This window comes from Sycon ciliatum, chromosome 11 (genome assembly GCF_964019385.1).
Source record: "Sycon ciliatum chromosome 11, ocSycCili1.1, whole genome shotgun sequence".
In the NCBI taxonomy this organism is placed as follows: domain Eukaryota; kingdom Metazoa; phylum Porifera; class Calcarea; order Leucosolenida; family Sycettidae; genus Sycon; species Sycon ciliatum.
This window is the reverse complement of record NC_088653.1, coordinates 22,544,906-22,559,529: the sequence shown is the minus strand read 5'-3', so window position 1 is coordinate 22,559,529 and position 14,624 is coordinate 22,544,906. Positions and strand designations below refer to the sequence as shown.

The 14,624-nt window shown below is 45.8% G+C and overlaps 1 protein-coding gene across 1 annotated transcript in view; it reads right to left on the bottom strand.

Moving 5' to 3' along the window:
• Positions 1 to 4,212: 4,212 nt before the first annotated feature.
• LOC135827467 (receptor-type tyrosine-protein phosphatase F-like) overlaps positions 4,213 to 14,624 on the bottom strand; it is a 34,832-nt gene continuing 24,420 nt past the window's right edge. Inside the window, exons 5-11 of the mRNA XM_065339960.1 lie at positions 12,998 to 13,294; positions 12,170 to 12,451; positions 10,696 to 11,001; positions 9,469 to 9,768; positions 7,981 to 8,274; positions 6,275 to 6,565; positions 4,213 to 5,509 (exon numbers count right to left, since the gene is read on the bottom strand). Coding sequence (XP_065196032.1) covers positions 5,031 to 5,509; positions 6,275 to 6,565; positions 7,981 to 8,274; positions 9,469 to 9,768; positions 10,696 to 11,001; positions 12,170 to 12,451; positions 12,998 to 13,294 — 2,249 coding nt within the window. The 3' untranslated portion in view covers positions 4,213 to 5,030. The remainder of the gene's footprint in view (positions 5,510 to 6,274; positions 6,566 to 7,980; positions 8,275 to 9,468; positions 9,769 to 10,695; positions 11,002 to 12,169; positions 12,452 to 12,997; positions 13,295 to 14,624) is intronic.

Here is a 14,624-nt window from a genome sequence, read left to right as displayed (position 1 = left end):
ATTGAGCAGCATTGCGCGTGGGTAGTACATGGGTGATATATGAAAGTCGCTCTCATGGGTAATCCAAATCTTGCCAATGTTTATGGCTGACAGGCACAACCTGCCATCATGAACAGTGCCTGCCAAGCTACTGGAGTGGGGAGTCATGGAAATACACCATCATGAATAGTGCAGTCATATGTCACTGCATAGCCCAGCAGAAGGGCCACACTCCTCCACAATACACCCCCCCCCCCCCATGGGCCCATACGCATTGACCAGGCCCGTGATGTTTACAAGACCACCACTGCAGAAGTGTGGTCCTACAGAGCCCCAACACTAAGCCTGGGCCAGAGCTGGGTTCATGTAAGCAATGCCAGCAGTCCGGGATAGTACAAGTGGGAACGCTTTTGAAAGTAATATCTACCACATCACTAGCAAACACCGGCCGAAATGTCTTTCTTACATGTGACTCAGCAAAGCCTACACTGGCCGAAGTTCTACCGCTACAAGCATGACACTTTTAGTGTATTTTGGACTGCTTCTATCTGTGTGCGTAGCCCCCAGACACACAAACAAGTAAAAAAACATCTTCCAAAAATTTGTTTGTGACCTCACGTACCGTTTTCCCGGCCCGCTCACTGCTTCTGCATCGCCTGTTCTTCTCGGCGAGACTCGACGTCACTCTGGCGTGCTGCATGTGCGCCGCGACGCCAGGGGAAGCACGCTTCCCTGCCGATAAGCCGAGGACACCGTTACTACTGACTTCTTGGAAACAAACAGCAAAGAAAACTCTCTTGTCCACGCTAAAAATACCAAAGATGAAAACCGCTTTCTCTGCAAGCACAAAAAACGACTGGTGCCTCAGTTTTGTGTGTACAAGAAAGTTCAGCGGTTGCTCTCTGAACTAGTGTGGCTTTCGCACTATGTAGACGCTGGCGCACAGTGCGATCTAACCTACACGCAGGCCAGGGCTTGCCTACACCGAGTCCGTTCTGGACTGTAGACAGTGCAGACTCTAGCACTGAGCAGCAGTGGCAGCCACTTCTCACTTGTGCGGACTCTGTTCTCCAGCAGCGCGCCATTCCGCTCGTGTTGGGGTGCAAGGCTGACTTGTAAACTCCACACACACGCATACACACAGCTTGCGCACCGGATCCAATAGACAGGGTCGAACAGACGTGCGAACAGCCACCCTCGTATGGCACACTGAACGTGTGCATGGCGCTTGCCAAATAATTATTACCTCCACATCATGCATTGTCTGCTTCCTACACGAAAGGATGCGAAAGGAAAGATCATTCTTCGAAAGTGCAAGCTTTGTAGCAGAGAGTTTATAAATCACACCATTTCGGATCCAAGCCCGCCAACCACGTTTGACCCGGATCAAATCCGGACGAACGAATGGGTAACAGCCAGCCGCCTTCCACAGTCTACTGTATCGCTTGCTGGTAGCAGTCAACATTGGCAGTGCGCTAACAAGGGACAGCGAACCAGACTCCATACTACTACTAACTTCCGCCTTTGCATAACTGTAGAGTGTACACCATGCATGGGATGTAGTTTAGATTTACCGCGGTTTGAGCCACTGAGTAGCAAAATACATTGTAGACTCCACCACTCCCTGCTTTGACTTTTGAGCCTTGGTAGATGTACGTTGCTAGCTACAGACAGTACATTGTACAATCGCAATCCATTATGTACTGCTCAATGAAATCCAGTCGTGTCACTCGGGTACGCGCCGGGCATTCCGCAGCCGTAGACCTGCGAACACTGGCCTGCGAAACAGTGCAAGGCGCAAACTTGAGTGACATGACTGGATTTCATTGAACAACACTTCGTAGTTCTGAGGTACTAAGCTGAGACAACTGATAAGTAGATCTACCTATTATCACTCCCTTAGTATTGACTCACATTGATTTTTGCCATACCTAAGCTGTCAAATATTCCTGCATATTTCACTCCTTAGGGCTACATTGACTGCTTATATTTGACTGCTTAGGGTTTGCGCAGTTGAACGGTGCCTAGTGCAGCATTGTCACTGCATGAGTAGGTGGTGGTGCAACGGTTGTGCAATCATAAAACCGGGATTCATGAGGTTATCGTTCTGGAATTTGAAATACGGACTGTTTGTCGTGATAAATCTAATATTGACTTCATACTTGGCCAGTATAGGAAATAAAAACCTCGTAAAAGAACTCGGCTTCGCCTCGGTCTTTTACTCGGCTTTTATTTCCTATATTGACCTCGTAGTCAGTCAATATTAGATATTGACTGAGTACGAGGTCAATATATCGGTAGGAATTAAAAGCCGAGTAAAAGACCGAGCCGAAGCCGAGGTCTTTTATGAGTTTTTTTATTTTCTATACTGACCAAGTACGAAGTCAATATTAGATTTATCACGACAAACAGTCCGTGTTTTAAATTCCAGAACGATAACCTCATGAATCCCGGTTTTATGATTGCAGTTGCACCATCACCTACTCATGCAGTGACCATGCTGCACTAGGCACCGTTCAACTGCGCAACCCCCAAGCAGTCAAATATAGGCAGTCAATAAAGCCCTAAGGAGTGAAAATATGCAGGAATATTTAACTGCTTAGGAACTGTATAGCGAAAATCAATGGGAGGGACTGAGTCAATACTAAGAGAGTGATAATGCACTGCACTAATAGTAATAGAGCAGGCTGGTCAATGGAATCCAGTCACGCCACTCAAGCTTGCGCCTTGCATCATTGCGCAGCCCAGTGTCCGCAGGTCTAGGGATGGGCAACGCCCGGCGCGTACTTGAGTGACGGGACTGGATTTCGTACAGCAGTACGTACATGTACAGTGCTGGCAACTGAAATCCGACCCCCTAGCGGTGCGCTAGCCGCGTTAGCGATTCGTACGAGGGTTGTTGCTACCTTACCTTTTCATCCGATCACGGACATCACACCCGGAACAAAGGATACATGTTCAACTTGCCGCATTCTCTCCCTCTTCATAATAATTCTATTCTCTTTTTCTCTTTCGTGTCAATGATACACAGTGGTACGTGGTGCAGACTGATTTGAGCGAGAATATGAATAAGAGAATAGTTTTAAGCGATTTTCATCCTGAAACCACCAGTACAATGACATGGACAAGAACATTACGAAAAGAGCACAGTCATGCGCTTCGTTACAAGCCCGGGGGGGGGCACTATTCAAGAGAGGGCTCTATTTTTTCAGTGGCTCTTAGAGACAGGGGCTCTATTCGAGATAGGGCACTATTCAAGAGAGGGCTCTATAAATAGCGCGGGTACGGTATACCATTCCTGGCTAGATAAATAAGGCCGCATCATACTATTAGCGCCGGGACAGCCTGGGGGTTACGCGGCCCTAGCACCACACACAACACTCTACGCACCCGAGGGCAGCGCTACTTTATACTTGAACCCGGATTTCTCCAGCCAGAACTGTACTGTAGTACTGTCACTGGTAGCACAACCATGTAGAGTCGTGGCCAAAGGAATCCGACCCTGGAGTCAAAAGTAGGGGCGCGTTTCCATGTCAATTACATCATGCATGTTCCCAAAACTTATCTGAGGGTCGCAGGGGCCGCATTAGCCTTGGCGCTGCTTTCGGCACGTGTGTTGGATATTATGATATCTTTGGCCACAACTGTACTGCAGTAAAACTCCCCAGATCCGGGAGGATCCGGGCAAGTTAGGACTGAGCACTGCCCCCCCCCCGTAACTAGGCACTGCCCGTAACTAGGCACTGCCCGCAAGTAGGCACTGCCCGTAACTCAGAACACAAATACTTCCTAAATGAAAGTAAACATTTTGTAATGTTCTGAGTTGCGACAATTCTGTAAACCTCCGTTGTGCCTTTTGTGTGTAACATTGATTACAAAGCTGGGGCACAAGTTATGCGTTAGAGTCCACCAACTATACCAGGTTTTGAACAGTCAGACGTGCATAAGGTAGCTCCAGACTGACAAGGAGTACCGAAACATTCCACGGCAAGGAAGTGAGCTTGAGCATTGCTCGATAGCGCTAAACAACGGCCTACCAACTTGGAAGGTTCATTGATATTAGTGATAGTTCCAAAAAAAGGGAAGGTAAGCGCCACCAAGCCGAACACAAGCTACATTCCAGGGCAAGGTGGAAGGCTGGCTTGGTACGATAACAGGACCGTAAGACCATTCGACTATACGGTCTAACCACAATCCGACAACGCAAAACAACAACCACCCAACTTGGGAGGCTCAATTTTTATCAAGGATAAGTATTGAAAGGGAAGCCTCGCGAGGACTAATTGCAACAAACCGAATGCCGATATCCTACAGTACTGTACTTGGTGAATGCTTATGAAGTAGGGTGGTTCTACCTGTATAAAAACAGCCTTACATTGACTTTTAAAAAGCAATACGCCCTATCATCGCATGTGCAGGAATTCAATACTTGAAGCATGTGAAAAGGAGAAATGCCTGTTCCATAGGTAAAGGTAACGATAGAAAAGAAAGCCTTGCGTATCACTTTAGGCGCATTCATCCAACTCACTTTGTCGAAGGATTTTATCCACTTGGCCTAGAACCCAGCACTCAGTGCAGCTGAATGCATTGAAAGTGCTAAAATATTCAAAAGCTAAAGTTTTAAATGGGAAGTATTCCCATGGAGGCGATTTGCAAAAGGGCTAAAGCCACAGGAGCAGAGGTTTGATGAATGCAATACAACGTGCCAGCGTTTGTGAAGATCAAACCTAAAGTAAGAACATTTACCTGAACTGTTGCTGGTGACGACAGAAAAATGGTTCGTAGCAGTAGAGCAACTTGCTGCATATTCTCATATCACTCTATAAATTACTGGCCTCTTGGCTATGCCAAAAAAAACATGAAATTTAATTTATTCAAAGTACAATAGGAATTGAGGAATTATAATTATTATTTCGTAGAGAGTGTTGGGGGTATGGTGTGTGGCCGCAGTGTCGTCATAGTATGTTGGTGCACGTTATCAGTGGTGCGTTGTATCCGCAATCTGCTACAGTGCATGTGCGCAACGCTTAGCTGGATGTTATCAATTCAGGCTAGCAGTCTTCAGAAACGATACAATCGCCGAGAGTGGTCTCATACACTATATCATCTCCCAGAGGCTCATCGGTCACGACAGCTTTGGGTTGGTTTGACGGCATTTCTGAAACATCAGCATAAACCGGGTCACTTTCTTCCACCAGCCCAACTGTTTCATATGCCCCATCATCCATTTTCACGGGATTCGAGGAACATGGCAGTATCACTGCCCCGTACGCGTCATTGCTGGTGAGTAGAGCCTTTTCAACTTGAGGAGTTGGTTCACTTCCCTTCATGATTTCTGCGGTGTTCTGTTTGTCCATGGAAGCGAGTGGAATTCTCGGTGAATCTGATTCCCTGGGTATATACCTGGCTTTGTTACGGCGCTTCCATGCAATAATGACGATGAGAGCTAGGACAGTGAGAACAAGAAACGATGATAGGATTCCAATTGTTATGGTTGTGGTAGCGCTGGTTCCTTGTTGTTGTTGCTGATCTACCACAAAACAGAGAAAGAGCAGGACAAAAGGATGAAGATTGCAAGAAATGAACTGTGTTACTTGTAAAAACTTCTTCCACCTCTAACCTCAGCTGCCAGCGCTATCATCAAGTTCTTCCACCTCTAACCTCAGCTGCCACGCTATCATCCAGATAGCGCTGGTAGTCCTTAAAGTTTCATTCATTGTTTGCTTGTGAAATGCCAATTGAAACTATCTGCCGTTCAAGCTCTTTTCCTATTCCTAGTGGGCAATTCACACGACAGGCAAATCCACGTGCATGGGACCGTTGCTATGGTATTTCCCCAGTGAACGAGAAAAGTGACAGAAAGTGGCTGAAAAGTGCAAACGAGCTGGGGGCCCACTTTTACGATAGTTGTGGCGTGCTCGAGCACATTTACACCAGAAAGCGCGAAACAAGACTTGATTTTTTACGCAGCTCTTTTCACCATGATAATTATTGTATGTGTGTTTTGACAATTTGAAATACTCATGGCAACTGGTGGGTGAATCATTCAAAAATGCAAACGTGCCTGTTGTCGAGCGCAGATGTGTGAATCCACACAGACACGTTTTTCTCGTGAATCACAAGTAAAATGCGCAAGTGCCTGTCGTTTCGAATCGCCTATAAGGCAGTGGCTGCGTTTGGTCAACAACACGCTGTTTGGAAAATGCCTATCTACCACCCACAATACTAGTTACACTGTACATGGTCTGGCAAGATCTTCAGGACCGCCGTAAGAATATAAAACCCCAAGTCTTACCAGTTTCCAATGTCCTGACTGTATAGGAACGAGACAGTGGACTTCTTCGTCCATTGGTGTTGTTGACAAAAACTACCAGGCTGAATGCAGTGTCATCTTGCAGACCAAGCAATGTTATTCTTGGCATTTTGCTGCACGTTGTTCTGGTTTCACCTTGGCTGGATGTACCAAAAAGAGTCAGCGTGGCTTGAATGCAGAATCGCGATACCCTGAAGTTTCCTTGTTCCACCCAGACTTGCCCAGTGATTGTTGCTGATGTGGAAGAAAAGTTGGCAGTGGGTTGTCCAGGAACTGTGAGCACAAGAAATACCGGACCAATTGAACTATCAAAACATGTGAGTACTTGTACTCTGAGTTTCTGGAAGGCTGTCAAATGAATGAGGTTAATAAAGATGTGACAATAGCCCTAAAGTTATTGAGCTGCCATTCACATACATACACACACACACACACCTTGAACCTTGAAACTGCCACCTAAATGTGATCCAGTGCTTCAACACACGACCGCATGCACGCACGCGCACACACACATACACAGACACAGACACACACACACACACACGCATTCACACACTCGTCAATCTTAGATATACAAGTAATCATCGGTTTAATGTAATTATTACCATCGAATACGAAAGCTAATGCACTCAAAAACAATCGTTTGAAATAGGGATCTCTGAATTTAGTACCAAAAATAAAGTGTAACTGATCACACAGGTCAACACTAACATCTATGTTCTTCCAGCAGGATAAAGTCATTTGAAACTCTCCACCTCTCAACACTGCGCTCTTGGCCCACATTCACCACACCATAGCGACGAAGTGTGTTATGCAACTATATTCAATACAGGGTTGCTCTAGGGTTATAGCTGGCTTGAAATTGAACACGGGCAGCTGGGCTAGGACCATTGAAAGTGGCGTAGATAAGCATAACTCCACACATGCAGTATAGCATGGTTATGTACTGCAGATCTGTGGCCATTTGTGTGCAACTGCATGCAGGAATGTACGGGAAAACTACTATAGTGCAGTACTCTTTACTACCTGCATCAAGGTTATAGCCAGAACCAAAGTGAAGGGGGAGGGGGGGGGGGATCATCGGACCCAAATGTTTGTGATATCACCGCCATTGTGGCCGCAAGTTTCATCGACACCAGCACTAGTAAGCAATTGACCAACTTCCATTCCACGTATTTATTTACTGGCAACTGGAACCTGCCATAAGTATGGGTTTCAGAGGTAATTAATGATTATGTGAGTGCACCTACATCATGTGTACTCATATTATTGCTAAAAAAAGGTGGCATTCGCACTCTGAAGGGTAGAGCGTTCATTTTGAAAGGGGGCTGTACTGAAGTTTTATAGCACTCGTGACGTTTCTCAATATCCACAGACTCCACTATATCCATACTTACTCACCACACTCTGTCTCCAGGCAACACCAATCACTGAAAAAGAATATAATCAAATCATTCAAACTTTCGGGGAAGGCCCATCTTGTGACGTGGCAAAATAATACCCCGCTCGTCAAGTTTGGGAAAAGTCACCTGAGACTATGTGGCGTGGCAAAATAATACCCCGCTCGTCAAGTTTGGGAAAAGTCACCTGAGACTATGTGTGTGTGTGTGTTTGTGTGTGTGTTTGTGTATGTGTGTGTGTGTGTGTGTGTGTGTGTGTGTGTGTGTGTGTGTGTGTGCATAGCTTACTAGATTCATCTGTCCGTTGTGGTACGGGGCTACCAAATGGACCAGGTGCAGCCTCTGTCACAGCCCTCACAGACAGGTTGTACACAGTGTTGATCTCAAGCTGGGTGATAGTCAGACTGGTCTCGTTGCTTGTCACATTGAACACCTGTGAGTAGTTTGCAGGGCTGACAATCATGATGTCATAGCGTACCAACACACCGTTTAGATCTTGCTGCGTGAGCCGTCGCCAGGCCAGCTGCAGAGCAGTGCTGCTCAAGTAGGATGTGTTGGTCACGGTTGGTCCAATACTTGGTGCTGCAGATGATGTATCAACAGTAAAGACAATGATAGTGAGCAACAATAACAGTACCATCATCATAGAGCATCATTGTCATTACTGGGTTTTTGGAATGAGATTTGGCAAAGTGATTCCCAACCATCTTGCCCTCAAACCCAATTGAAGATTCCTAGGTTACGATAATTTGAAAATGCCTACCCCACCGAGCCCATCGGGTTGATGCTTGTATGAGCGGCCAAGAGAGGGTTAAAAGGCATCCTCAGGACAGTAGTGGCTCTAGGGCAAGTTTGTGGTAAGCTGAAACCCCTGAAATCTCCACGCAAAGTGGTCATTGACTGCCCCAGCCATGTATTGCTTGGAATTAACAAAACTTACCAACTAAGATGCTTTGATTACGTTGAAGTATTCACGCAAAGTTTTATACAATATTGGAAAGATGTTAAAATATGTCCTACATTGTATCAAAGTTGTATTCGTAAAACTAACAAGGGAGACAGACGTAGTCGGATAGTCTGAGGCGATAACTGAAAAACAAAGTGGAGAAAGTTCAGATCGTGCTAAGAAGGGTCAAACGTTTCCAACTTGGCAGTGACCCACGGGTGATTGGAAGCTCAGTCTGACCTGGCGCAAGGGTAACATGGACACAGCACTCAGTGGGGTTTTTACGTCTTTGGCCATGTTGTGGTGGGTCTGATCCACTCATCAGCTACCACTAGGATGTGCGTATGTGGGTGGGTGGTGTGTTCCAAGGTGCGGAAGAGTAGGCTTGGCCTACTCTCTTCAAACGGTCAATTATTTGAAAGCAAGGCTATGCTGAAGGTATCGTACTGCTCTGCGCGAGCTGATGTCTGAACTAGGGAAGTTAGCAGCCCTCCATGTCCTAGGCCTACGCATCTTACAATGTTCAGTTATAGAGAAGGGCAAACCAATGCAGTGTTCTTGTTGGTACTCGGAGGCTCTGTGTTTTTTGTTACTCAGAGTTTCCAGTTTTAGCAATCACCAGACAGCTGCCACAGCTAGCTTAGTATGTTCTGTGCAGCGATCCCGATACCCTTGGTCGGGGAGTCCACCGCACCTCACCAGCGCAGCTCAAGTAGCGCCTACAGCCCCATTGCTGTTTTTGTTGTTGTTGTTTTGTCTTTGTTTTGTTTCCCATTCTTCCGTAGGTATGGGCCCTGTGATAAAGAACACAGTGTTCAAATCCACCTCACCTGCTTGCTGGGTCTGGAATGATGTGAAATTAGAGATATCTCCCCTGCCAATATTAGTAGCAGCGGCAATGCCCACTTCATACATCGTGTATGGTTTCAACCCGACAAATGTTCCACTAAGAGCAGGTGCAAGGAATGTTTGGTTTGAGACTTCACTGACGGGATAGATAGCTGTGACGTTGACATGGTATGATCGGATTATTCCATTCTGGTCTAGTAGTGGAATTGGAGACCATTGAAGCTGAGCAGATGTGCTGGTCTCGCCGGTAGCAGCCAGGTTCGACGGAGCACGACTTGGAACTAGAACAACAAGTCAGAGGATGATTAAACACAACCACTTGATAAGTACATTGCTTGACAGAATAGCAGGTGAAATTGCTACATGTATTGTATTGTATTTATTTAAAATATTTCTCCAAAAGCAAATGGATGCTTATCACGGAAGTCTCCTACATAAATATAGCAAGAAAAATGGGGAAATGGGGGAGAGGAGAGGGGAAGATGAAGCATGGGAAAAGGGAAATAAGCACCTAAATATCGAGGTATAAAAGCAGGAACAAATCGACGAGAGAAGAAATCACCTCTGCAGTTATTAGCTGGACATTTAGATGAGAAAAAAACCCAGCAAGGATGCATTTCTAGTAAGTACACTGCAGCTTTTCGCTTTACATATGTATTGCATTGCCTTTTCTACCATGATTTTCTAAAATAGAAAGGTAAGACTCCGTTAGAGCAAATTTCTGAATTAAGGAAAGTGAAAGTGAACTTCAAAAGGTTGGAATTCGATCCCAGATGACAAAATTACTTGATCCACCTAGCTTTTATTTATTATTTTTTCTTACGAATGACAATCCCTGCAATCAGACAGAGACAGGGAAAAGGCATTAAGAAGGAGAAGAAAGGATAATGACGAACGGCTACCTGCAGGGGTTGCTAAGCTAGCAGCAGTGCAGGCGAGGTGTTGTAGGCTCCCCCGATCACTGGTCTCGGGTTCCTGGCCGCATTACATTTTGTGTCATGAACCAACAGCCAAACACAGCATGGTATTGTGCATGGCACGGGGTAGTGCGAGGTCACGTACCGTCTATACATGGCGACAGAAAGGGAAAGGACTATGTCGTGAATGGGTGAAAGGATAACGTGATACAGGATAGGACACTACATGCACCAAAGATAAGAATAGATAGAGTACAGCTTCTGCAGGTCACTAGAAACCAAGGATCTTACCTCCCTCTTTAGTGGCAAAACCGTCCATTTGAGTGCTACTGTTCTCTCCCCTTCCATTTTGAACCCAGGTCCAGATGTTGTAGACTATATATTCCTCAAGATTGTCGAAATCAGATACACCATGATCTGTGCAATTGTGTTTCACTCGTTGACGCAGGTCATCAGGTATTGGTTTGCCGTCCACTCTCTTGGTGGCTTGGATTGTAATGCAGTACTGAAGAACATTCCAGTACGGTGATTCGGATGTCACCACTGCCCTCACACTGGTTGATGTTGAAGTGAATTTGACGGTTGGTTTGTTGGGTACTAAAGTGCAATACGCAGAAGCACAAGAAGAACTGAGTCATGGTAGATTGATATTGCACCACAGTTGATAGTGGTATTCTTTCTCTTACTACAACCCAATCACTACCATCATACACAACAGGGTTATCTGGTTTGAAACTGACGACGGGCAGCTGGGTTAGGGCCATTAAAGTGGCGTAGGTAAGCATAACTCCACACATGCAGTATAGCATGGTAAGCATAACTCCACACATGCAGTATAGCATGGTTATGTACTGCAGGTCTATTGCTGTTTGTGTGCAACTGCCCGCAGGAATGTACGGGAAAACTACTATAGTGCAGTAGACTTTAGTGACTACGTATGTGCGTGCAATCCACAGTGCATACATGTTCATGTGTGAAAGCACAGTGCATGGGGAAAGTAATGGGACGAGGGAACCTGTATGGCAGGCAGATCCTTATGTTGCAAAATTCCGTTCGTGTCTTATTTGCGCACGTTGTATTTGTTTGTTGTCTTGTTGAGTCCACTGTCTTATGGTGTAAGTGTACGTATGGGTATGGTGTGATGTGTGACGCTTTTGGTATGTGGTGCATGCAAGAGTACGCATTGCCAGAGTGCAAGAATCTGCTTCCGTCTGTGTGAGAGTGACTGCCAAGTGAATGTTGTGCATGCGCAGTGCTAGTTTGGTCTAGGAATGAGAGTGATGAGTGATTCGCCCGTGGTCTGGTTGTCTTTGTCTTGGTCATGTGTTATGTACGTATTGGTCCCTGATTGGTCGTTCCGATTTGTCGTTGCTTTATCACTGCTTGTTCTTTGTTGTTTCTTCGTGTCGTTTTCCTTCGTTTTTTTCCGTTTCACATTTGTTCACCTTTCTCCTCCTGTGCCCTTTCCGTTTGAGTAAGAAGTCAGAAACACCATCAAGTCGTTTGCGTTGTTGTGTGGCGAGACCAGGGGAGAAGGTAATAACACAGCAACTAGTGTTTCACTTATAACTTAGCTGACAGATGATTGCATTGAGACAGGAAACAACAGAGAGGCAGTTACATGTGAGTTTGGATGATGACATTTTGTGTAGTCAGTGTTTATTGTTCATGGAAGTGTGTTACATGCCCAGCAGGATGATGAGTGTGTGTGTTGCTAGGTGTCTAAGAACTAATTCTATCATTTACCAAGAGCTACTGTTCTTACCAGCTTCGAGTGTTTTGACAATCTCCTCACTGCTGAAAGGTCCACTTTGACCTCCGTGACCTATAGCAGATACACTGATGTTGTAGTCTGCGTTGGCGCGAAGGTTTTCCAGCTTAGCAGAGGACTGATTACCTTCAACGCGTTGTTCCTGGCTGTTGTACTTGACCAGATAGTGTGTGATTGGACCGTTGCGACCAAGCAAGGGTACTTCATTCCATACCACTGAGAGTGATGTTCTGTTGACATCCGTGATGCTCACAGATGCGGGTGGCTCAGATGGGCCTGTGTCAGATGCAAAAATACATCACGTTAAAAAGCCAGAAAAAAATAGCCAACAGCTTGCGGCAATGATAGTTACATTTGGCTTTTCTATATTCGGTTTCTCACTTCAAAAATACGTGCTCAAAATGCAGGAATATTCTACTTGTGGTCATTTCAGTGGAGGCCCAAGATGAAAATTAGTATCATCCACATTTTGAGTAAAATATCCTGCATGCAAAGTCTGGTTTCACCGACCACTTAGGTGACCGTGGACATGAGCAAGGAAACTAACTGAGTAAACTCTGTCCTGCTTTGAGGGGAAATGATCAGAATGACATCCCAACAGCTCACAGACACCACCGGGGAAAATAGTGATGTATGGCAGTATGGGGAACAGTCAAAAATATATAGGTTAACGAGCAGCAGCAGCACCACCACCTCCGCCACAACCGTCACCACAACCGTCACCACCAGCAACAGTTCAACGTTGCAGCCACTACTCCCGTAGCTAAATACAGTAAAACAGGACATGTATCTACTTTTCAGATGTTATCACGCATGACTGACCTGCAGTTGTGGTGTTGAAGAAAAGTTGAGGGGTATTAGGGCTCCTGGCCATGGCGGCGTTGTTTGCATAGCCCACAATGATGTACGTTGAATCTTCCTCCAGGTTGTTGAGTACGATGGTTGTGCTTGTATTGCAAGTTATTGTTGGATTTGTTGGCGACGGAAAACCTGATACTGTTTGACGCTTGTACAGACAGCAATAACTCTGAATTGTGAAGTGACCAGTCAGTGCGTCAAATACCACAGTAATTTTTGTTGGAGCTAGTAATCTAGATATGATGGTCGGAGCTCCCGGTACTGAAGAAAAACAAAATTGCAGGTACAGACTACTCAGAACCTCAGACAAAGGAAATTCTACAAAATTGTTTCAGGAGGTGAAATAATGAAAAACATTGTGCATGATGTTTTTACTGTCACGTCCCTGGACGTGACGACTGTTGCCTGATAGTCCTCTGACAGCAGTGTCTTACGAGTGAGCAGATCTGTTTCGAGCTGTCATGCAATTTTGGTACAGTATGGTTAGACCAGTGTCTTGTCCTACGTGCTTGTCACAGAGGTTGAGGGGCACACGCTTTCCCACGAATGTGGCATGCCTCTTGGCCATGACACATCATGTGACCCAATGCCGGAACCTGGTCAGGTAGGTTCTCGCGTTGTACGTTGCCTGGAAGTGCTTCACTTCCTGGAAATGTGACTACAGGCTTTGTGCAAAACTACATCACCATGACGTTCTACAGGTTTCCATGAGGCTCCGGAGCTTCGTGCAAAGAGCCAAGACTAGCAAGAGCTACATGCAAAGAATGAAGAGCCAAATTGGGCCCAAGAGCCAAAACTGTCCCCGCACCAGGTCAGGGTACGAAGTATCGTGCATGCAAGACTTACCCATAAGAAGCCACTGAGCAATGGAATGTTGGGTGAGCGGGCTCCCCAACGAGACCCTCATACACACCCAATGTATGCTGACGTGGATGAGCGGGCTCCACACGTCCCTTCTTGGCCATTTTTCTCTCCATGTCTTTCTTTCTCTCTCCTTGAATGATTCTCATACGTGTATTCTGCTTTCTGCTGACTGGCTGCACATATTCCTCTTTTACCTGTTCTACTATTTCCTGGAAATTGATCGTACCATTCTATCCAATAATCACACCATTATCTGTATAAAGCGATATAAAAGAAGCTCTCACTCTCTTTTAGTTCAGTCGTGACTCAGTCTTAGCTATCAATCTTAGTTTTAACTATCATCGAGAAAAGAGACGTGGGCAAACAGTAATTGCTTACTTCTTCGACCTATCTAAGGTGTTTGACTGGGTGTGGAACCAAGGACTGCTTGCAAAATTGGCCCACCTTGGACTCGATGGCAAATGCCTCCAGTGGCTTGCCTCTTATCTCCCCAACAGACGACAATGTGTGGAAGTGGAGAGCGGCAAGTCAACCTGGCTGAACATTCCAGCGGGGGTCCCCCAAGGCTCTGTCTTGGGGCCGCTTTTGTTCACAGCCTACACAGTCGATCTGCCAATCGCCTGCATAAATGCCAACACTGAGTGCAGCCAGGTTGCCGACGACACTCCCATCATTGCCGCTCATGAGAAATTTCTCGCCGCAGAAGAGCACGTCCTGTCAGCTGTGA